Source organism: Magnolia sinica, chromosome 10, assembly GCF_029962835.1.
Source record: "Magnolia sinica isolate HGM2019 chromosome 10, MsV1, whole genome shotgun sequence".
In the NCBI taxonomy this organism is placed as follows: Eukaryota; Viridiplantae; Streptophyta; class Magnoliopsida; order Magnoliales; family Magnoliaceae; genus Magnolia; species Magnolia sinica.
In genome coordinates this window covers 34,300,348-34,325,422 of record NC_080582.1, presented here as the reverse complement: position 1 = coordinate 34,325,422, position 25,075 = coordinate 34,300,348, and the positions used below count along the sequence as shown (strand labels likewise).

At 39.1% G+C, this 25,075-nt stretch overlaps 1 protein-coding gene and 1 long non-coding RNA gene across 4 annotated transcripts in view; both read right to left on the bottom strand.

The window, feature by feature from the left end:
• The window catches only part of LOC131258278 (uncharacterized), a 45,288-nt gene extending 30,013 nt beyond the window's left edge, over positions 1 to 15,275 (bottom strand). The window contains exon 1 of one of the 2 annotated variants that reach the window (XR_009178037.1): positions 15,020 to 15,275. Coding sequence is in view for 1 of the 2 variants with exons in the window: in XM_058259492.1 (XP_058115475.1) it covers positions 15,020 to 15,045 (26 nt within the window). In the remaining variant the exon portion in view is untranslated. The remainder of the gene's footprint in view (positions 1 to 15,019) is intronic. The other variant, XM_058259492.1, reaches the window with a different exon arrangement.
• A 5,295-nt stretch (positions 15,276 to 20,570) lies between these two features.
• LOC131258279 (uncharacterized) lies at positions 20,571 to 25,075 on the bottom strand. Of its 2 annotated transcripts, XR_009178039.1 has the most exons (3): positions 25,054 to 25,075; positions 24,503 to 24,819; positions 20,571 to 21,206 (listed from the first exon to the last, which is right to left on the bottom strand). It is a non-coding gene; the product is annotated as an uncharacterized LOC131258279 (long non-coding RNA). The 2 variants fall into 2 exon arrangements; XR_009178038.1 differs by lacking the exons at positions 24,503 to 24,819; positions 25,054 to 25,075 and adding an exon at positions 24,361 to 24,489.

Sequence of the window (25,075 nt, the reverse complement as noted above, 5' to 3'; positions counted from 1 at the left end):
ACTGACGACCCTAGAATGGATCATTGTTTGGAAATTGATATAAGGGAGGTACCTTAGCTTCCCAATCCTGCTGTATGAAAAGGACTAATAAGAACTTGGTAATCACGCTCATGCACCGCACTGCATGTGCCGTTTGGCGTTGAGTAGAAAGTGCGAGGAAGTGACTGACATGCGCGACCGTTAGATGAAGATCGCAGAGGGAGTGCAGGTGAGGGCATGCATCATACATACCATTCTTACATTAATCAGAGTACTTAAGGATGTTTGATTGTATTGTTTTATCATTACTGCTTGAATGAATTGAGAACATATTAAACTTTGCTTTATTGTTCCACTGAGTTGATCACTCACTTCCACGTTACGGGACGGTGTTTTAAACACCAAACAGACTTTGTTTTAGTTGCAGATGGAGACCCGACTGATGAGGTAGAGACGGACTTCGCAGACGATGAGGATGCTTTCTCATATATGCAGTATTCAGGCGGGTTTATATAGACCGCTCTGATCGACGGGGCTTCAGGGTCATACTTGTGGACTATCACACTTTTTTTTGGAAATTTGTATTTTGAAACAATACTTGTAATTATTGACCTGGCAACACATACATACTTTGAGGACCTATATTGGTTTATAAAGTTATACATATTCATTTCAGTCTTCCGCTTGCGTACTACAATTGCCTTTGGATTATGTTTTGTTGTTTTGGCTTAATTTCATTCATGTTTTATACACTAATACAGACAACATACAACCATCATTAAATATGTTGCATAAGTGATGGGTTGGAACTCGAGAGTTGGGTACCTGCTCGACCCCCGATTTTCAGGGCATTACGGTCTAATATTGTTAAGGTCTTTTTCGATCGTGTGGATTGTCTCCATGGTTTACCTAAGACCAGTGTTTCAAATAGCGCCTGTAGCGTAGCGGTAGCGTGGCCGTAGCGCTACATAGTGTCCTAAATAGCGTAAATTCCCTATAGCGTACACTATAGGGGTCGTAGCATACGCTACAGCTACGTAGCGCGTAGTGTCCGTAGTGTAAGCTACAATGTATTTTTTTTACTATTTTATTTTTTTAATTATTTCTTTCACGTTTTCTTTGTTTCTAATGTTGAGGAATGTGACACTTGTATTATACTTGATACTTTTAACCTATGAGATTTTTATTTCTTTTCATAATTGTGACTTGTGGTTTTAATTAGACATTATTAATTAAAGTGGTTTGCTTAGAAAGTTGTTGATGTGATAATTATTTGATTTGGCTAATATATATGGATTGGCTTTTGATAAATGATAACTAATAACTTTTTGAACATGCTTATAATGGATAAAATGAATCATCTTTTAGGCATTTTTATATTTTTTTTCCTTTCTTTTTCACTATTTATTATATTTGTCCTATTTTTAAATTAAAAAATAGAAGTATCGTGTAGCTTACACTACACGCTACGTATTTATGCTACACGCTATGGAGAGCTGAGCACTACGCATCACGCTACCGCTATTTAAAACACAACCTAAGACCATAGTGTCTTACCGTGATTCAGCTTTACCAGCTATTTTTGGAAGACACTATGGCACATGATGGGAACACGTTTGCAGTTTTCTACTACATACCACCCCCAATCTAATGACCAAACTGAGGTGGTTAATCATAGCCTTGGAAACCTTTTACGATGCTAAGTGGGTGAACATGTGAAAACTTTGGATTCAATTCTACCTTTTAGCTGAATTCGCCTACATTAGTTCAGTTAATAGATCTACATGGTCAAGTCCATTTGAAATTGTTAGCGGGTACAAACCTATGATGCCCATAGACTTGTTACCCATGTCAGTTACCCAAAGATCTTTTAAGTCAGCAGATGCATTTGCACGACACATTCATGACTTGCATGCACATGTTAGACAACGAATAAATACGAGTAATGATAATTATAAATGTTCAGCTGACCAACATCGTAGGTGGACAGAATTTAGTGACGGGAATTATGTAATGGTTAGGATTAGACCAGAGCGGTTTCTTCATGGTTCCGCTAAGAAATTACAAGCTCCTAGTACTGGACCATTCAAAGTATTGCGTAAAATTGGGTCTAATACTACAGGGTAGACCTTCCACCTGAAATATGAATAAATCCGACGATCAATGTGGAAGATCTAGTCCTCTGTCTTAACCCTTCCATTGTTTCTTCTTCCCACCCTTCACCATTTTCCAACTTTACTTCTCAACCCACTCCACCCCTTCCACCATCAATTGACCATAAGAAAGAGATTAAAGGGATAATGGATGAGGAGATTGGTTCCACACGAGATGGGGGCTTCCAAGGGTACCTTGTCAAATGGAAGAACAAGCCACCATCCGATTCGACGTAGCTTACGGAAGCGGAACTGCAGCGGATTGATCTAGACCTTCTCGAGACGCACAAAAGTCTTAACTCGCCAAAGCCGAGTTCTTCTCACCCGAGGGGAGTTAATAAGGACATCAGACTGTTCAAAATTTATTAAAGACGGAGGTGGCCAACGAATACATCTTTATGGCTCGATGATGGCTCGTGGCACAACCAATGAGGATTTTGAAGACCTTACACGTGTCTCTAGATTAATTGAAGGCCCTACATTAGGAGGACACACGTGTAGGATGAGTCAAGATCAATCTATTAAGAAGATTTTTTTAGAAAGCTTTGTTTTGCCTTTTTTTCGTTATGGGGGTAGTTTAGTCTTTTTTAAATCCGAATTTTATAAATAGGGTATTGATGAGGACATCATGTCACATACACCCTTAAGTACATATCAGAGGAGGCGGCCCATGCCGATTTCCCTGTGGCTAGGCAAGTACCCGTGATTGTGTTGAAAACCCCATGTGCATGTGCGAGCAACTGGAAGACCCCATACTGGGAAGATGCACATGAGCTAATTTATGAAGTGATCAAGACTGTTGAATCGGAGGGACGCAATGATCAAGCCATTGATCGTTGATCGTCCACATCAGTTTTAGAATTTATTATATTTTAGGATTTAGTTTTTGATTATTTTATATTTCGACACATTATGAGTGTTTTAGTTGATCTTATTTAGACTAGGGTTATTTTCGTTAAAGTTCACAAGATGGGGATTTTTGTAATTTTTGAAACTTCTTAGATCTATAAAAAGAGGAGGGCGTGTGACCTCTCCCACATTGAATTTCGTGTTTTTAAAATAAAAAGAGAGAGAGAGAGAGAGAGAAAAAAACTCTTGCTTTCTTCTCCCATCTTCATGCGATTTGAAGATGCTTGCATGCGATTTAGAAGGAATATTGGTGCGAGGTTAATCTTCATCAACGAGGGTGCAAGGTCTTCATTTATCCCCGCATCATCTTCTCTTTTCTTCCCCATCCAGGTATTTTCTTCAGATTCTTAATTCTCTTATCTCAAATCTTCGTCTTCTCTCAAACCCAACTTTCCCATACCCATCCACAATCCAAACCCTAACTCTAAACCTGAATTTCCTAATTTTCCTACTTTCCCAAATTACCCAAACCTTAATTTTCACCCTAGGTTGTATTAGGTTTCCTATTTTGAAATAGATTATACCCTATGTTAATTGGATGTCCCTACATTCATTAGATCCTAGTTTCTTTTTTATTTAATGATCCTGTGTTACGAGGTTGGTAGCTTAGGTCAGGATTATGCATGATTTTGAAATAGATCCATTAGGTTTCCTATTTTGAAATAGATTATACCCTGTGCTAATTGGATGTCCCAACATCCATTAGATCCTAGTTTCTTTTTTATTTAATGATCTTGTGTTACGAAGTTGGTAGCTTAGGTCAGGATTATGCATGATTTTCTTTTGATTTTCATTATATTTGTGATGAATATAACGACGTTTATGTTTTTTCGTTAAATATCTTAATTCGGTTATTTGATCTCACATGTTACTCTGTTCATGCATCGGTACTGCATCAGGTGTTTTCTACCCTAAACCTAATGATGTTTTTTAATGAAAGCTTGGTGTTTCCTTTCCCTTTCTCTCTGTGGTAATTTCTTCTATTCCCCTAATCTCTTCCCTTCTTCTAAATTTTGTTTCTAACTCTCCAACCTTCTTCTCTTTCTATACCTAGTATTCTTTAATTGCTACTGTTTACAATTAGATTCTTTGAAGTCCCCTTATCCTGAAAATCTAAGAATTGATCCCAACCCTCTTTCAAATTTTCCAGCCGTCCCTCTTCCAGAAATCCTTTGATTTCCTAGATTAGAAAAGTTGCATTGACTGTTGGATTGAAACCATGAAATATCGGGAGGTCCCATCCCTCGCCGAATTCAATCCACGCGTATTTGAATACGGTACTGTAGGATTGTGATGATGGTCTTCAATCATTGCATGTTTCGTTTGTTATTATCTTTACTACGATGTGGAATGCTGAATATTTCAATCAATTTTCTTAGTTTATTTCGTTGGATAATTTTTGTGCTCACATATGCATTCTAGTTTAGACCGTCCTACATCACATCGTGTCCCAAATTATTCAGTATGTTATAAGGTTCTGCACTACGAGCTTGAAGTTTCTTAATGGCCCATTGCGGAAACCGTCCAAGCCTTATATGAACCATCACATAGTCACCAAACTGAAACTTTTTGAACATGTGATGAGAGTCAATAAATATCTTATACATTTCATTGCTCATGCTAATCCATTTTCTAATTTCAACATGCGAATTATGTATATGACATGTAAAATGCATCTGCAGACTCTAACGACCTATGCGAGACTAGTGTAAAAATAAGACCTATGGGCTTCTTAGGTTCATCTACTTGCCTTTCCAGATCCGCTTCCTCCGCGGGACTCATTTGATCATGAGGAAGGTTTGGTAGAGTCAACCCAGGGACAAGATCTAAGGCCCCGTTTGTTAAATCTGAAGTCTAAAGCCTGAATCTGAAAGCTGAAGCCCGAATCTGAAATTTGAAGCCTGAATCTGAAATCTGAAGTCAAAAAACATGTTTGGTAACTATGACTGAAGTCTGAAAATTAAGTACTGAATTTGAAACAATCTGTTTGTTAACAAACATCTGAAATGTCTGAAATATGTTAATTTGACACATTTGCCCCTATCAATCTCCTGTTTGGAAATGCTTTACATGCTGTCCATATATTTTTCCAGATCATTTTATAGTATGAGACCAAAAATGAGGTATATCCCAATCTCAACTGGACCACATTACAGGAAACAGTGTTGAATGAGCTTTATCCATTGAAAACCTTTTGGGGCCATTAAAGTTTTGGATCAAGCTTATTTTTAATTTTTCACTTCATCTGGGCATGTATGACCTAATCAATATATTGGATGTCAAATAAATAGTACAGTGGGCCCTAAGAGGATTCTAATGGTGGATATCCAATCACTATTGTTTTCCCATGGTGTGGTCAACTTGAGATTTACATCCCTTTTATTTTTGGGATAGAGATATAAAATGATATGTAAAAATAGATGAACGGAATGGATGAAACACATACATCATAGGGGCCACAGAGCACCGACCACCACCGACCGAGCTGGTGGCAGGGGGAGTATCCAACATGGATACGGGTTGTGCGAAGAGGAGTGGACGAGGATTTCCTGCAAAAGCCTTTCGCGGTAAGTTCCAGCTGGAAACTTAGGTGGGACCCACTGTAATGTTTGTCAAGAATCCATTCTTTCCATCCGTTTTGTGAGCTAATTTTAGGAGCTTAGACCAAAATTCAACAGGATCCAAGACTCAAGTGGGCTGTACTAAAGGAAAAGGTATTTAGGGAAATTCCTACTGTTGAAACCTCCCTGATTCGACAGTGATGTTTACATGCCATCCATACCGTTAATAATGTCATTCCTACTGGGATGAACTGAAAACACGGATATTAGCATGATTCAAAACTTTTGTGGCCTTACGAATATTTCAACTCTGGACGTTTAATCATCACGTTTTCAGCCCACTTGAGCATTGGATACGATTCATCTTTAGCCTCATGTCCGAAAATGAACTCAAAAAACGGATGGACGGTGACGATTTCTCACTAACATCCTAGTGGACCCCACCAGCGTTCCCAACGCAGGAACTTCCTGCAAAAGGCTTTCCCAGGAAATCTGCGTCCGAGACGAGCGGAAACGGATTGGCTACTCCTGCTGACACCAGCCAATGGTTGGTGGTCGGTACTCTTTGGGCCCCACCATGATGTATGTCTTTCATCAATGTTGTCCATCTATTTTTATAGATCATTTTACCTTATGAGACAAAAAATGAGGTATATCACAATCTCAATTGGACCACATTACAGGAAACAGTGTTGAATGAGTTTCGACCATTAAAAACATTTTGGTGTCCATAAAAGCTTTGGATCAAGCTGATTTTTGTTTTTTCCCTTCATTTGGGACTACATGACCTAATTAACAGATTGGATATCAAATAAACAGTACAGTGGGCCTTAGGAGGATTTTAATGGTGGATATCCAATCGCTATTGTTTTCATGTGGTGTGGACCACGTGAGATTTATATACCTCTAATGTTTTAGATCATGCCCTAAAATGATCTTTAAAATTGGATGAACGGAATGGATGAAACACATACATCATGCTAGGGCCCACAGAGCACCGACCACCAGCCCGGCAGGGGGAGTAGCCAATCCGTTTCCGGGACGAGCGCCAATGCTCGTCGAGGTCTGAGTTGTACGAACGGTTCAAAGAGATCAAAGTTACATGGGCCCTACAATAATTTATTTATTATATCCACACCGTTCATCAAATTTTTGAGATCATTTTAGAGCATCATCCAAAAAATGAATAATATCCAAAACTCAAATGGACCACACCAAAAATAGCAGCGGGATAATGATTTTCACCGTTAAAAAATTCGCAGGGCCCACTATAATGTTTATTTTCCATCTAATTTATTCATAAGGTCAAAAATATTTGGATGAAGAGGAAAAACAAATTTCATATTGATCCGAAACTTCTGTGACCCCAAAAGGGTTTCAATGGTAGACGTTCAACCACCCACTGCCTTTTGGAGTGTGGTCCAATTTATATTTAGATCTGTCTTATTTTTTGGCTCAAGCCTTACCACGAACTCGCAAAATGAATGGACGGTTTGGATATAACAAATACGTCATGATGGGACCCACAAAACTTGCTGACGTCAATACACCATCCAATCTGCTTCCCAATCCGTCCCAGCAGCGGATTGCGTCCTACCCCTGGCCGGACAGATTACCGTCTGGGTAGGGCTCTGTGGGGCCCACCGTGATGTAAGTGTTTTATCTAAGCCGTTCATCATTTTTCTCATATTATTTTAATATAAGATTCAAAAGATGAAGCAGGTTCACAGCTACAGTGAACCACACCAAAGGATGCTGCAGTGATAATGACATCTACCATTGAAACCTTTCCAAGGGCCACTGTGATGGTTTTTTACCATCCAACCTATTCATTAGGTCATGTAGACGTGGATGAAGTGAAAACACAAATATCAGCTTGATCCGAACTTCTCCAACTCCCAAGAAGTTTTTAACAGTGGACATTCAATCCCCACCTTGTGGTCCAATTAATCATTTGACCTGCTTCTTTTATTAGCTCACACCTTAAATGATCTGAAAAAGTTGATGGACGGTGTGGATCAAACACATAAATCATGGTGGGGCATAAAGAAGTTTCACAGGTTAAAGGTTGATTTTGTATTTCGCAAACAATTTAAAAGAAAAAATTGCCGTAATAACTTGAAAAAGGGTACTTTTGGAAGCAAAAATTTTTGTTTAATGAAAAATCACGAAGCGCATTCCGCGTTCACCATTAAGCCAGACTCCTATCACGGAAAGAATTCAGTGAAAAACCACTTAGCGCTTTCCGTCTTCTGCGTTAACAACACATTAACAAACACCACTAAACACGGAAAATTTTCTCAATTCCACGTTAAGTGCAAAAATTAAGTGTTAACAAACACGGCCGAAGGCATGTTGAATGTCCCGCACAGATGTTAGCTCATCTGTTATGTCCTTGGGATAACATTACTAGACTCATCCAATACTGAACTCACCTCAGGCGGTAACTCTACACTACCCTTGGGTGTAACGTCAGGTAGCATCTCCATACTAACCCTATGAATGACCTTACTTGCCACGTGGGCATACACCGTCAAATCAGCTTTCAAATCACATAAAATCGCATAAGCCATCAACCTAGGCTGATCGCTTGTGCCATCGCATAACCGCATAGGCAATCACTCCAGTTGATGGCTATTTTTTTAATTATAAAATTTGAAAAAAAAAAATGATATAAAAATAGAAAAAACCTGAAAAATTAAGAAAAACTGTATAATTACTACAAGTGATTAGATTCGGTTTATTTACCTATTTCATTGTAGTTTGACTATTAGGCCATCTATATGTAGAGTTATATTATATTATATGTAACAAAACAAATTTAAATAATCAACAAGTTACACTAAGAAAGAATTAATTATTGAAAACTACAAATATAGAAATTGTATTGATAACTTGAATATTGATGAGTTGATGCATACAATACAACTTACAACTTACAACTTAATATAATATACAGGAAACTTGATTGTTGGCCATTATGCCATGGCATACTAAAGTATGCCATAATTATACAATTATGCAATAATTATGCAATTATGGCATCGCATAATACCATTATGCAATAATTATGCGATTATGCAATCGCATAATTATGGCATACTTCCTGCATGGCACATGTGACCATGGCATAAGTGATCTGAACCATGGTATGTGATTATGAGATCATATAATCGCTTATGCGATCGCATATGACAACACTGACTTTATCTCCCTTTCAAACTCTTTCGCATTTATTATAGGGAGAGACTCAAGTTGGAATTTTCTCACATCTTCAGGATCACGTTTCTTGACGTCCTCCTTTTCTAGGGTGCTTTGGGGCAGGAGAGGATTCAACTTTATTCTCTTACCATCATGCATAAATGAACACGTATTCGAGCGACCAAATAGTTTCGCATCGTGATCATACAAACAGGGTCTGCCCAAAATGATGTGGCCTACATCCATCGGCAAAACATCATACCACGGTGTGTTTGTATAGGAACCAGTGTTTAAATTATCGGCGATATTATCGAATTATCGCCGATAATTTCGGTATCGCTAGAGTTGCGACACCGAAACTCCCTTTTTTCGTTTCTCTTCCTAATATCGCCGATTTTTCGGCGATTTTATCGATTTTTTGCGAAAAGTCCAGTTATCACTTAGTGTTCACAATATCGGCCGATAATGTCGGTATCGCAGTCCAACGATACGAAACACGTCGGAAGAAATATTTCGAAAAATTTGGAGAGAGAGAGAGAGAGAGAGAGAGAGAGGGAGAGAGAGAGAGGGTGGATTTCCGCACCTGTAGAATAGATTACCCTGATTGGAAGCTGTATTTGGTGGGCCATTTGAATCGAAGCTCGCCATTCGTAGGTTACCGTAAAGAAAATCTCGATTCCCTTTTCTTCTTTCTTCTATTAGATTGTTAACGGAATTGATTTAGGAAGAAAATGAGAAAAAAAATAAAAAAATCCAGAGAAATCCGGAGATTTGGAGAAGAATCCAGGGTTTCAGGGTCTCTCGGATGAAAAATGGGTTCGGAGCCCTTTTTTATCGAGTGCGGATGTGCTACTGACGGGTTGAGTAGCGAACTCGCTACTGAAGTGACGTCACCAAGTTCTGTGGGTCCCACCATGATGTATGTTTTGTATCCACACCGTCCATCCATTTTGAGAGACCATTTTAGGTCATGAGCCAAAGAATGATTCAGATCCAAATCTCTAGTGGACCCCACCACAGAAAAAGTGGAGAGAGTGACGCTCACCATTAAAATTTCTAATGGCCATAAAAGTTTTCAATGAAGTTGATATTTGTATTTTACCTTATTTAATGTTTGTGTTAACTTATGAACAGATTAGATCTCAAATAAACATTACGGTGGACCTTAGGAAGGTTTCAATGGTGGGTGTAACTCACACCATTGTTTTCCGTGGTGGGGTCCATTATAGTTTTGGATCGGCCTAATTCTTTTGATCATGCCTTAAAATGTTCTCTCCAAATGGATGGACGGTGTGGATACAACACATACATCATGATAGGATCCACATAACTTGGTGACGTCACTTTAGTAGCGAGTCTCGCTACTCAACCTGTCATATTGCTAATCCGCGTCCTTTTTCATCGGGCACGGCTACATGAGGCATGTATGCATCCTTTCACACGTGTAGTGGGCCTCCAATCTGAACTGTTTATGTGATGTGGCATCCCATGAAATTCCCAGGAACCAAATTTTACCCTGATCTAAAACTCTGGTGGGCCATAACAAAGAATGATGCAAATCAATGGAGAAAGTTGTTTTCTTTTATAATGGCCCACTGAAGTCTTAGATGAAAGCAAAAGTTGAACCATAAAAGTTTCATGGAGTGCTGCATCACTTAGACTTCAGATTTTGGACTCGCATCACATTTGATGAGTTCTCAGAAAGTTCTCAGGTAACTCTGCTGCTGGGAAAATCTGCGTTGGCGCGGATCAGGAGCCTAGAGATGGATGGTCTATCAGGGCTCTGTAAGGCCCACCATGATATATTTGTTTTATCTACACCGTCCATCCATTTTGATATGTTATTCTAGGGAATGAGCCCAAAATGTAGCCAGATATGAGGCTCAAGTGGTCCACACCACAGGAAGTTGTGGTGAGAATGATATCCACCGTTGAAGCTTTCCTGGGGCCCATCATGATGTTTATTTTCCATCCAATTTGTTCATAAGGTCTAATAGACCTGGATGAAGGGAAAACATAAATATTTGCTTGCTCCAAAACTTATGTAGCCCCCGTAATTTTTTAAATGGTTGTCATTCAATGATCACTTTTTCATGTGGTGTGGTCCACCTAAGATTTGGATTCATTTCATTTTTTGGCCCATACCATAAAATGATTTGTCAAAATGAGTTAACGGTGTAGATACCAAATCATTTTAGCTTATTATCCAAAAAATAAGTAAATCCAATTATCAAGTGGACCATACCAAAGGAAAAAGTGGTGATTGACAATTAATGGGCCACGCAAGTTCTGGATCAATCATATATTTGTTTTTTTCTTTGAGTTCATTTACTTTTACGTGTCTTAATTAATGTATGCCAGCTGCATTTGTAATATATAAACTCATTTTTGTTGCTATTAAAGTGATTTTTTATGGCATCGCATGCTTTTTGGGTCCCATTAAGTGAAAACTTATTATGTAATGTATTCTTTTCACAATTTTTTATTCCTAAATATGTAAATATGTGTATTTAGCCATGTCTTGAAGTTTCACTAAAAAATTCCATCATTTTCCCCAAGTTTCCCCCCTTTTCCCTGCATTTCCGGTTATCAGCGATATTATGCCTACATCCATAGGCAAAACATCATACCACGGTGTGTTTGTATAGGAACCAAACTGGATGGGAATGGGACAACGCTAAGAAACAGGAATCGAAGATGCATCAAGCCATGAGACTCGATATGACTTAGGGTGAGGAATGACTATCAAACCTAAGCAATCTACAGTGCTAGTAGAAACCACATCAGTACAGCTACCACTATCAATGATCACCTTTCAGTTTTTGTCACCACACTTGGCATAAGTATGCAAAATTGAATTCATGCATCAATCATCACTTTTTATAGTCTGGCCTAAGGAGTGTTTAATGACCGCAAGTGGCGTGATCTCAAGTCCTTCGTCTCCTTCATCACTAGTACCAATTTCGGGCTGATATCTTCTTCTTCACAATCGCGCTAATCAGCCACATCTTTATTTAAATCGCCAATGATGAGGGCCTGATTTCACTCTTTTGCAAGACATTAATGTGTGAAATGCCTGTATCCTCGACAGTTGTAACACTGCACTTGCTCACCTCTCTTTAAACTAGTATTAGCTAGGCACTTATCCTTGACATCCCTAATGTTGGATTGAGTACCAATAAGGGCTTTGGATTGACCTCCAATGCTAGGCTTGGCTCCTTGGCGAGTGGCCTTGACATTGGACTCACGAGGGTCGAATCCACTCATGAATTGTGGTCTCAGATACCGCTCAAGGTCTTACACCACTTGATAGGCATGCCCTAAGGTGCTGACATCGTAAGGGATGAGCTCACAATGAAGCTCGAATCGAAGGCCCATCCTGAAACAAGAAAGCGTCACTAACAGGTCCTCCTCAACGTTACATCGCATCATGTATCCATCGAACTTGGCGATGTAATCAGTCAGGGGCATTGATCCCTAGTGAAGGGATTTCCACTAATCTAAGAAGCCTCTGGCAGTACAAGAAGGGAAAATACTTTTCTCTCATAATCTCTTTCATCTCGACCCACAGTGAGATCAGGTCATCTCCAGACCTCTCCATCTTACGCTCGACATTTGTCCAAAAAAACTTGGCTTGGCCCACCAACTTCATCTTGGCAAACCTCACCCGACAACGATCAAACATAACATACCACTCGAAGTAATGATCCATGTCCGCAAGCCAATCGAGGAAGACCTTAGGGTCCAAGCGACCATCATAGTTTGGGGCCTCAACCTTCACACTCTTCATGACTCGATCATCAGGATCATGGTGATCTAAATACTCTCTACGGGGTGGCTAGGTATGCACCCCACCATGGCCAACACCTCGGCCATTGTCTCTTCCACACCCTCCAATTTGGTTTTCTCTAACTTCACTTCCCGCTTGAGATTGGTTATATTCCCTATCATCGGGGTTTACATGGAGGGAAGCTTCCAACTGGGTCATGTGATTATCGATCTCATTCCTAAGGGCTACCAATTGGTTACTGGTGATCCTACCTTGGGCCTCAGTGGCTGGAAGACGGGTGTTGATGGTATTGATAGCCTCGACAAGCTATTCTGAGTTCATTATCTGGTGTAAACAAAAAACATGCTCAGTACGAGTGGGCATAAAGTTACGGACCTAATGGGGAAACTAAAATCTAAAAACTAAAATGCAGTGTGATGAGAATGGAAAGACTCCTAACTCCGAACTCTAAATGCGATATGAAAATCCTGTGGTAGAACTAGTCTCTGATGACAAAATTTGATGCAGGATGGAATGATCTAACCTAATATGGTGCCATGAAATTAAAAAACAAATTAACTAGAGTAATGGAATGACAAAATAAAACTAATTTACCATAAATTTAGAAATTTCAAATTCATCCAAATTCAAGCCTACGACAATCCCGCAATGTGAATCTCAAAAATTACTAATTAGCCGGGACCTATGGAGATAGAACCCCTATCCTAGCATAGGGTTAAATCTGAATTCAATGGAAATCATGTGAATCCTCTTCTTCTTCTTTTTTGAAAAGGCAATAACTTTATTGAAAAGTTGCATCAAGACGATGATGGAAAAGAATGCATAGGGAGATTCCTATGCAAGTATTCTGATAAAAACAAAAATAGGCCCTGCACGTAAATAGTGAGTGAAGATTATTGATTGAATAAAGTCTAGATTAGTAGATTTCTTGTCTCCTTCAATGGGGTTCAAGTTTATGTTGGTGTCAATGTCATGCCCCAGAGTTGGAGTGAAAAGATGTCACATATCTATCCTTTTCTTTATTGTTTTCCTTTTTCTTTTTTCTTTTTCTTTTTCCTTTCCTTTTGTTTCATTTGAGAATTATCTTTTTTTTTATTGTAATTTTTTATTTGCTGATCTTGGAATGACTGAAGTTCAACTAAGGCATCTTGGAGAACATTAGAAGCCTTAAATTGGTAACATTTTCATATATAATGTAATTAATTCTAGTTATTCAAGTTGTTGTACCAGTCATGTAAGTCAATGGTTTTTTATTTTTAAACCAGAATTTTTACCATTGAAAAAAATAAAATACTGAATTGTAGGTTTCTCCTTGCTGAGATGAGATCCATATTTTTAGTCCATGCCAAAATTGCAAACAATCCATTAACGGTTGGAAGAGCAGTAGAAGATAATAAGATGACAAGAGTTCGCTGATTGCCTTCCAGTCAAACCCAACTTGCAGGGAGTTTCAAATGTCAAGATTTGTTAGGTTTTACTGATGCAGAGTTCCACTGATGTTTACTCAAACACTACTTAAAATTTAGGATTTCAATGAGAACGAAAAATGATTTTATTATTTGTTGGTCATATTTGTGTCGTTTTCTTCACATTATGAAATTGAAATTATTTTGTCATTTTCTCCTAGCTAATTGGATTCGGCTATTTCTGGCAAGAAACATATCATAACTTTGAGACACATGAATAAATCCGATACAAACAAAGGCGACAATAGTACAGTACTCAAGAAAAAGGTATATCTTGTGACAAATGCCAAAAAAAAATCATATGACTAGGATCCTTGCAACATGTGCCAACGTGAGACAAGTTTCAAATATCTAGTCCATTCAGGCCAAAAACCAAACTGGTCTATGCATTCAGTGCAGAGCATGTTAATGGTGGGCCCTACCTGTCGAATAGCCAGGATATTGTGCACACGTGTGCCACACTGAAATCTGTGGAAGGTCCTATTCACCCTTCCTATTATTTTGAGGGGCTACACTCAAATGTGTGCTCACGCAGAAAGCGCATGACTTCATGGAAACTCGTCCATGGCACAAAGGTGGATGTAACATAGCCCAAAAGCACAAATGGCAATCCACGCAGTCCACATTATCAAAGTCATGGGTCCTGTTGTGGATGGACCACAAACTGGAAATCACTAATCAGATGATCCCAATGGCATGGTTGCTGATCATCGGATGGAAAGTTCGAAGGAAAACGATCCAACAGTCTAAATTCAAAGGGCGGATTCAGATGTCTAAAATCGTCTAAACAATGTATGGGGAAGATGGAGAATAATAAGAAAAAGGAATTGGGTTTCAGCTTCACAAATAATGATGGAAGATAGTAGTTGTTGATTCCAAAAACATAACATTATACAATAGAGTGAGATAAATAAATAGGAATTCCCAAATTCAGAAAGGAGAAAGAAGACGGATGGTTACCAGGCATCCATGTCGAGGCCACCCATGGAGATTTTTGCTGAAATCAGAACAAAAGCGAGAAATTGTGCTGCAAAGATCAAAGATGAAGAAAACCGTCCACGGCATGCCCAGATCTCTCTCTCTCTCTCTCTCTCTCTCTCTCTCTCTCTCTCTCTATCAAACGAGATGGATCGAGAGAAATTGCTCCGATTGCAGGTAGAAATGAAGCTGTGCGGCGTTCGTCGTTGAAGAGGAGAGAGAGAGAGAGAGAGAGAGAGAGAGAGAGGCAAAAACGGAATTTGAAAAAACAGAAGAAAAAAAAGGACGAAAACAAAAATGGGAATGAGAACGTTGGCGTGATGGACGACAACTTTGAAACGCCTGTTTAACTCAGGGGGCCCACCATGGTAAATGTAGAATCCACTCCGTCCATCAGGTTTTATCCTCGATTTTTGGCCCAGGGGTCCAAAATCATCTAGATCTACAACTCATATGGGCCACACGACATGGAAAAAGTGGGACACGGAATGCCGACCATTGGTCTATATTTTAGGGCCACCATGTGATGTATCTTTCATCGAACTTGTTAATCAGATCTTAATCGATGAAGACCGCGGATTGCGTCCTACCCACGCCCGTCTCCAGCTGGGAACGGGCAGGAACTCTGAGTAGTCACTGTGATGTATGGGTTTTATCCACACCGTCCATCCATTTATCCGTATCATTTTAGGACATATGCCCGAAACTGAAGCAGATCCAAGACACAGGTGGACCACACAATGGGGATTAAACTCTTACCGTTGAAAGCTTCTTAGGGGCGACGGAAGTTTTGGATCGAGCTGGTATTTGTGTTTTCCCTTCATCGAAGTCTAGGTAACTTTACCTGTGGTGCGGTCTACTTGAGTCATGGATTTTTTTAATTTTAGGTCCCATTCCATAAAATGTCACGGAGAAGTAGATGGACGGTGTGGATAAAATCCATACATCACGGTAACCACTCAGAGCTACTGCCCGTTCATAGTTGGAGACGGGCGGGGGCAGGACGCAATCCGCGTTCATCGATGAAAGCCTGATAAAAATAAAAGTAAAAATTAAAAACACTCTGGTGGACCGCCACTTGCAAAGCGAATTCACGTAAGGCCTGTTTGGCCGGACCGATCCCACGGTATTGGGTGGGATGGGATTTAAAAAACATCATTATTACCCATGGCAGGGACTGTTCCATTTGAAGCTCGAGTTGAATTCAAGCCAAGTTCGACCGGGGGCATTTCAACTCGACTCGAACTCGAACTCGACTCGACTCAAAGCTTGAACTCGAGCTCGACTTGGCTCGATTAATAAATATATTAATTATTATATATATATATATATATATATATATATATATATATATATATATATATAAGTTTTAAGTTTAAACTTAAAAATAAAAAAATAAAAAACAAACCTTAAAGTCTTTACCTTACCGCACGCACCCCCTTCCCTTTCCCTTTCCCTTTCTTCTCTTTCTTTGCCCACTATCAACCACAAGCTAGCCCCGACCACCACCACCAGTTTTCATTTCAGCTCCACAATAGTATGATTTCAATCTCTTGAGATCTACTTCTTAGGCGAGAAACTCAAGAAATTCGAGATAGAGCTCTTTACTTGGATTTCTGATCTGTGTTCTGTTCTGTTTCTTTTCTAGTACTTGGATTTTTACTGGTGGAAAAAGATCAAGAACAAATCGGTTCTTACAGGTTTCCTCATTCGATTCGAAGCTTTGTTTGGTTTTTTCATCGAGTTTTGCTTTGATTCTCTTAAGATTTTTGAATTTTTCATCAATGGAGGAGGATCAAGAACAAAATCCATTACTCTCACCCAACAAGCTCGAGCTCGACTCAAGGTAAACTCGACTCGACTCGAACCACTAGCTCGACTCGAACTCGACTCGACGACTTTGGCAAACAAGCCAAGCTTCAATGTTGAGCTCGAGGCCAAGCTCGAGCTCGACCTCGAACTCGAGTACATCATGGACAAGCCAAGCTAAGCTTGGCCCACCTCGACTCGACTCGGCTCGATGCCCACCTCTAGGTACAATGAAAGGATATACCCACCATCATTTGAAACTATTGACAATAACACACGTGTTATATCTAAACTGTTCATTTGTTTTTTAACCTCATTTTATAGCATGGGCCTAAAAATGAGGCAGATCCAAAACTTATGTGGCCCCAAAGAAGTTTTCAACGGTAAGTATTCAATCCTCATTGCTTTCTATGGTGGGGTCCACTTGAGCTTTAAATCTAACTGGATTTTTGGCCCATGCTCTAAAATGATCTCAAAAAAATGGGTGGACGGTGTGGATATAGCCCACAATTCATGGTGGGACCTACACAACTTGTTAACATTGAGTGATATTAGCACAGGACCCGATACGATTCCATCCAGCCAACTTCCAAGCTTTTCCACTCTTCCCAAACATGGGGTGGAATTGGCACAGATGCAATTCCATCCCACCTAAGCCCATCTAATCCAGCCGGCCAAACAGGCCCTAAAGAGACGCGCTCAACCCGCACACTGGCCATTGCAAGGTGGTGGTACTTCTCTAGAGGAAGCATTAGGTGCCCTTAAGTGTGGGACTCGGATTGGGTACTGAGAAAACTCTGTGGGGTCTGCAGTGATGTATTTATCTTATCCACACCGTCCATCCGTTTAGCAGCTCATTTTAAAGCATGAATCCAAAATTGAAGCATATCCAAAGTTTAAGTGTACGACACCACAGAAAATAGTGGATATAATGACGTCTAAAATTGAAACCTTCCCAAGACATGTAGTGATGTTTATTTGTCATCCAACCTGTTCATAAGGTCATAGATGAAGGGGGGAAATAATCAAAAAAGAAACAAAAATATTAGATTGATCCAAAATTTCAGTGGCCCCGAGGAGTTTTCAATGGTGAGCCTTCAATTCACACTGCTTACTGTGGTATGGTCTACTTGAGCTTTTGGATATCCTTCAATTTATGGTCTCATACATTAAAATGAGCTGGTAAAATAGATGGTAGGAGTGGATAAGACACATAGATCACAGTGCCCTACAGAGTTTACTCAGCACGCAATTCACCTCCCTTTGTGTGAACCTGACTATATAAAGAAATCAGGCTAGTCTGGTCATCGGGTGGGCCATCTAGTTAAAAAAAGAATAGATGGTTCAAAAATGAATTCCAGGTGACCCACATTCAACATACGCCTGCATGATTAGTCAAATGGCCTAAATCTAGACATAATCTTGATGGTGGGAAACACCTAATCCAGATTGTTGAGTGTGTGGCTCATAAACCTTTCATATAAAAGAGGAACATATCCCATTATGGAGACATTCTCACAGGAGTGTGTGGCCAGCAAAGATCTCATTTAATTTTTATTAACTATTTGTGCTATGATTGACTCCAAAACTGTTACAACCATGCCCAAAGATATGTATAAACCAAGTATTTGTGTGGTTTATAGCCCGCACCCGTCCATATTTTACATGACCTAATATCATTAGCTCATGAATTGCGCATAATTAGAGTTACGTGGAGCAATAGTATTTATGGTAGTAGGGATAGAGTAGCTATAAATTTTCATTTGAATAGGAGGCCAAGGTATAGTGTTTACTATTTCTCGCATTTAGTTATATTGTTTGTATTTTATTGCTTGCATTGTTTGCCATTTGAATGATGTGAACTAAGACCCCATTTTGGTTTGCAGATTAAGTGGAATAGAATTGCATTAGATTGGAATTAACACCATTATTGCATAACAATTGCATGTCTAGAAATACTATGGTATTTTTACTGTCCAATCTCACGTTTGGGATCAAATTCTTCATTGGAAGGAAAAAAAAAAATCATTGTATTAAGCAAAACCTATGTTTGGTGGACCCTGAAATTATAATCAATGGATCAAATTCACAACTAATGCTAGTCAACTTTACACATATGCAACCTGAATGTCATGTGTAAAGGACGCATATGGATAGCCTACGTGAATAAAACACGTTTCAATGTGGGAGACACAAAAGTAGTAGATTTCAAGATCCGCTAGAAATCCCGCAGTATCTCCTGTTGGGACTGGATAACATGACACCTAGATTAATCCAATCCTTCACATAGTTTCCAAACAGCAGATGAGATAGAATTTGCTTGGGACCAAATGTAATTTCATACCACCTAATTCCATGTTCCAAACAGGCACTCAATTTATATATACTTGTATCTATTATGCATATGACAAGGCATAGTTTTGTGCCTAGACTATTTTGAGATTTTAATGTCTAATCATGTGACTTCCTTTTATGGTCCCAACCATCCATTTCCAAATACAATGTATGGATGGTCGGGACCATTCATTGACTTTTTTAAGCCTTGCCCAGCTCTGCCCAGTGGATATATATATTGGAAACGCTCACCTGCGAACCAGTTCGTACGTACTGACTACGAACTTTTTTGAGAACCCATCATACGTGATGTGGATCCGAAATCTGAACCGTTCATCTAAAGAAGCACCTCCTGAAACCCCCAGGGTCCAAGTTTTACTTTGATCTAAAACTTTGATGGGCCATGAAAAGTGAAAACAGTTTCCTCCCTCGATTTTCATTTCTCTTTGCTATGGCCTACCAAAATATTAGATTGGGGTGAAAATTTGTCTCATGGGGTTTTATGGGATTCCACATCACATGGACCGTTCATATTAGATACTCATGGTACTTGTGCAAAGGTGCGCACGTGCGTAGGTGCGCAGGGGAGCATGACTCTATATATATATATATATATATCCCAACTCCTTTTCTAATGAAATTTCCAAGGACACCCACAACTTGTGTTACACACTTAATGGTCCTAATCATGATGCATGGGAAAGAGGGAGAAAAAGGCGGTAACATCAAATTCTAACTGAAAGAGGAATTAATGTGGAGAGGGAAAGAAGATGCTAAAAGAAGAAAAAAATCAAGGAGCAATTCAATATCAAAACAAAAGTTTTCTATATAGACAATTCAAGGATCAATTCTCTATCAAAGCACAAGTTTACTAGTTCAAAATGCAGATTGTATTAATTAAATTCATTTTCTCCCTCACATATAGAACTACCCAAAAAACTCATTTACATCACTCTAGCTCCCGAGAAGCATGCTTATTCAATACCTACCTTCAAGACCATATGGAATTTAAAGCAAAATGTACCTAGTCCCAGTAATAAAGTTCATAATCAAACACACCTTTTCCTTGAATCTTTTCCTTTGCATGCCTAAGAAATGCAAAGCCACTTTTTTCTCAACAACTTTCCAAATAATGGAATTTAAAGTTCATAATCAAACACCCTTTTTTCATGAATCTTTTCCTTTGCATGCCTAAGAAATGCAAAGCCACTTGTTTCTCAACAACTTTCCAAATAATGGCTTGCCTCCAATTAGAATCTTTAATTTTTCCACTTGCATGTCATTGCCAAGTCACACACATTGGGCCCCACCACATCTTTCATATGTGACCACTTGTAACAATGGCGTGTCCCACCATGTGTGGTACATCAGAAATCATTGGAAAAACCAATAGATTACAAGTGTTTCAGGCTAATAAACAAACCTGGTGTAATTTCCGGGCTGGTTCTAACATGATTTTGTTGTGCTCTAAGAGTAAGGGAGGCATTAGAATCCTCTCATCCATTGTAGAAATTCTATTTCTGCAAGTTTTCATGCTTGTGAGACGCTACAAAAAGTATCATTCTGATAGGCAACTCGATCAACATCACGAGAACCATCATGTGTAACCACAGAATCTCCATTTTACCAAACTGACCGTGTGGGAACTGGCTCGTTCTGCAGGAATACTGTTACTGCCATTGCAAACTGGGTTTAGACGTTTCAAGCTGGCCGAACTCGTAAGCTTACTTCACTTCTTCTTACAGCATGATTCTTATGTTTTACCACATTTATGTGTCTCTTCCCATACCATGGGATCGAAGAAGAACACCCGGCAAGGGCTCCAAATCCTTGCAACTACTTGTTCCATAGCAGAGCAAACCTCTCCTCAGGAATATTGATGACCTCGTGTATTATATCTTCATGAATGTATGAATCAGCATGCAAAATCCATATTTGAAATTCTAGGAGACCTGTTTCCAGAAGCCATAGCAATCGTCCTCTTTGCGCTTCTTCCCATTTATTTCTTTGATCTCAGAGAAAAGAGCTATACAGAGCATGACAGCTAATCATCATCAAGGTACAGTAGAAGCTCATAGCATGGATGCAACAGAACATTAGGAAAAAAAACCACTTGAAATAGAATAAGTACATACTGTTACACTCGTAACATGATAAAAACAGGTATTTCCATAAAATGTTAATATGGGCAGTGTTGGATTACAGAAATGGCGTAGGGAATACATATTATCACAAGGGAGGCAACTTCTGCAGAGAGAAAGGCATCACCATCTGTGTAAAAATACAACTCTTTGGAAATTTGAACCATTTACCTGGAGGCGATTTTTGCAGGGACCAAATGTCATAAACCCTTCCAAGAATGTAGCACTTTCAAAGTGCTTCCGTAAAACAGCAGACAATTGCACGAGCGGATATTTTGTGTTTTTAGGAGTTCATTTCAGTAAAATTTTAAGAATGGCAATTTCCGTGTCAGGTGCTTAAGCCTGGAATAAAGAAAATGTGTTGGCATCATACTTCTAAAGCTGCTGACTTGACTTGAAACTTGGCCAAATCAACTCGATTTGGTGAGACTTCAAGCCGAATCACCGGGAAATTCAATCGTGGCTGTGGCTTGAAACAGAGTTAACTCGGTGAGTCATTCTCACATCAGCAGAAAAATGCAAAAGCTGAAATAGGGATCGAAACCACGACCCTGCTAGAGATAAGAAGGCACTTAACCAGTGCATGAAGTAGTGCATTGCAGTTGGATTAGGGTTTTTTTTTTTTTTTTTTTTTTTTCTTACACAATATTTCCAATTAATTTAGATATTCTAGGGATCGAAACCACAACCCAGCTAGAGATAAGACACACTTAACCAGTGCATTGCTGTTAGATTTGTTTTTTTTTCTTCTTACACTATTTCCAATTAATTTAGATATTCGCTCCTATCCCTAGTATTTTTAAATTATAGTAATTAAATATTGAGTCGAGTTAGATCGAGTCCACACGACCAGACTGAAGATTGAATCAATTCGAGCTTTCAAGTTTTCAAATTAAGAGGGGGTGGGGGGGTGGTTTGTGGACGTGGAAACCCTTTTGCAGGAACTTCCTGCACTGGGAACCTAGGTGGGGCCCACTTTGATGTTTGTGAGAAATCCTCCCCACCCATCCGTTTTTCGAGCTCATTTTAGGACGTGTAACCAAAAAATGAGCCGGATCCAAGACTCAAGTGGGACATACGAGAGGAAACAGTGGGGATTGAACAACCACCATTGAAACATTCGTATGGCCACAAAAGTTTTCTATTAGGATAAGTTTTTGGTGTTTTCAGTTCATCCCAGTGGGAATGACCTTATAAACAGTTTGGATGGCATATAAACATCAAGGTGGAGCCTAGGAAGGTTTCAATGGTAGGCATTTCTTTCCCCAGTTTTCTCTATTGTGTCGCCCACTTGAGTCTTTGATCCCGCTCATTTTTGGTTGCATATCCTAAAATGAGCTTGCAAAATGGATGGGGTGGGGTGGATTTCTCACAAACATCAGGGCGGGCCCCATGTAGGTTCCCAGTGCAGGAACTTCCTGTGATGGCCTTTCAGGAAATCCATGTCCCTTGTTTGTAAGCAGTGGACAATTGTACTAGAACATATTTCTCGTTAGAACCCACCAGCACAACACACACACACAAAAGAAGAAAAAAAGGGGGGGGAGGGAGAGAGGGAGAGAGAGAGAGAGAGCCTATCCACACCTTTTTCTTTCTTTATCAATTATCCTATTCAAAGCCAATTAGTAATATAAAAAAATAATTTTCGGCCTATTAATTGCTATTAACTAAAAAAACACGCAGAGAAGTTCAATCAAGAGTTTCAAATACCACAGAGTTCTGATGGTTAATAATGAATCATGGATGATATTTGGTAAGGTCTGCAGAATTCTTTTCAGATACTTCTGACAATTAAAATGAATCATGGATTAATGAAGAGGGCAGACAAGGACCTTGGGTAACTTCATGAGAATCCAAGGGTGCTGTCATAAATTATATCATAGTCAAGATATGTCAGGAAATTTGTGAAGACTGAGGATACTTTAGAAGTTCTGCAATTGCCAGAAATGTTTATAACCGGGTCTCCCTCCCTCCCTATGTCAGGGATTTGTTAAAGACTGAGGACATTTTAGAAGTTCTGCAAGTCTCCCTCCCTCCCTCTCTCTCCATATGTCAGGAAATATTTTGTTAAAGACAGGATATTTTAGAATTTCTGTAATTGCCAGCAATGCTATAACCAGGTCTCCTCCCTTCCTATCTCCATATGTCAGGAAATGTGTTAAAGACTGAGGATATTTTATAAGTTCTGCAATTGCCAGCAATCTTATAACCAGCTCCATCCCTCCCTCTTACAAAAGGAGTCTCCAATCAAAAAGACTCAGACGACTGGGACTCCTTTTGCCAAATAGTTGGCTACTATATTAATATCCATATTTACAAATGGGGAAGGATACAGAGATGGCCCCCCTAATTTAAATAATCTCATCCATCCATTGACAAAACGCCATAGTTATGAAACCTAGGAAGAAGCTGACCTGATCACATTAATCAAGTCTCCTTCTACAATCTGAGTAGCATGAAAATAAATAACCCACTACCCATGCATACATTTCCAAAGAGATCTAACTAGTGTTTTAAATAGTGAATAGCATGTAGTGTAGCATTCACCCTCTGAAGTGTGAAGCTTAAGCTACATAGCGTGCAATGTAAGCTACACATTACTTCTAGATTTTTAGTTAAGGATGATGCGCCTAATATCATGAAATTTCATTATACTTTTGCACCAAATTAATCTGATTATTAATGACGTTTGATGCAACCAAGTACAGCCCCAAAATAATAGGGAAAATAGGCAAAGATGAAGTACAAAGGTAAAGAAAGAGCAACCAAACTAATTTAATACTACTACTTATACTCTTTTACTAAAATCACTGAAAGATAAACTATTTTTTTATTAAAAAATGAAATATGTAACAAATCTTGAAAACAATAAGTTATTTTAACATTTTAGTGAAGAATAACTTGTAGTGTAAGCCATGTAGCATGTACCATAGGTTATGTAGCATATAGTGTTTGCAAAATTAGCATGCAGCATAGGTTACATGTGACTTAAGCTATTTTAATAAACCATGTGGCGTTAAGGCTAAGCTAGCCACGTACCGGAAGCTACAGCCACATAGAGAAGCTATTTAAAACAGTGGAAGCTCTCCTAATAGGACTGGAGAAGGCTCAACCAACTTCACTTCGGTCATCTCTTGTAACACAATCAATCCCTGCTGGACATAACATGTGATGGTACTACCCCACTGCTTGTCTTCCATAGCTTCCCGCCATCCTCTTCTCAGATTGTACCTTGAAACACTTTTGAATTCCTTTTGAACCAATGCCCACGAGATAATTTTCCTCTCGTGCTACCTGGGAAATATTTCGACTCTCATTCCTGAATGCCTGATTATTCCTCTCTCCAAATGGACCACCAAATTGAACAGATCAACTCTATAATATTTTCCCCCTTTCATTTTTGAAACCAAAATCCAATTCTTCCAATAACTTATGCACAATTCCTGGCATCGACCTAGCTACTACCTCAAAAGCATTGAGAATACAGTTCCAAAGCCCCTGAGCAAAAAGGTAACGAATCAAGAGATGATTTACAGATTTCCACATGTAAGCACTCAACTATTCACGATAATACATTTCCTTTTATGGAAGTAATCCTGAGTAAGAATCTTGGTAATCCCAGCCACCAACAATGCTATAGCCGGTCTTTGGCTAAAGGTATACAGATTTTTTTTTTTACAAATATTTCTGACAGCTAAAATGAATCATGGATAAATGAAGGGTAGATATGACCTTGGGTAACTTCATGAAAAGC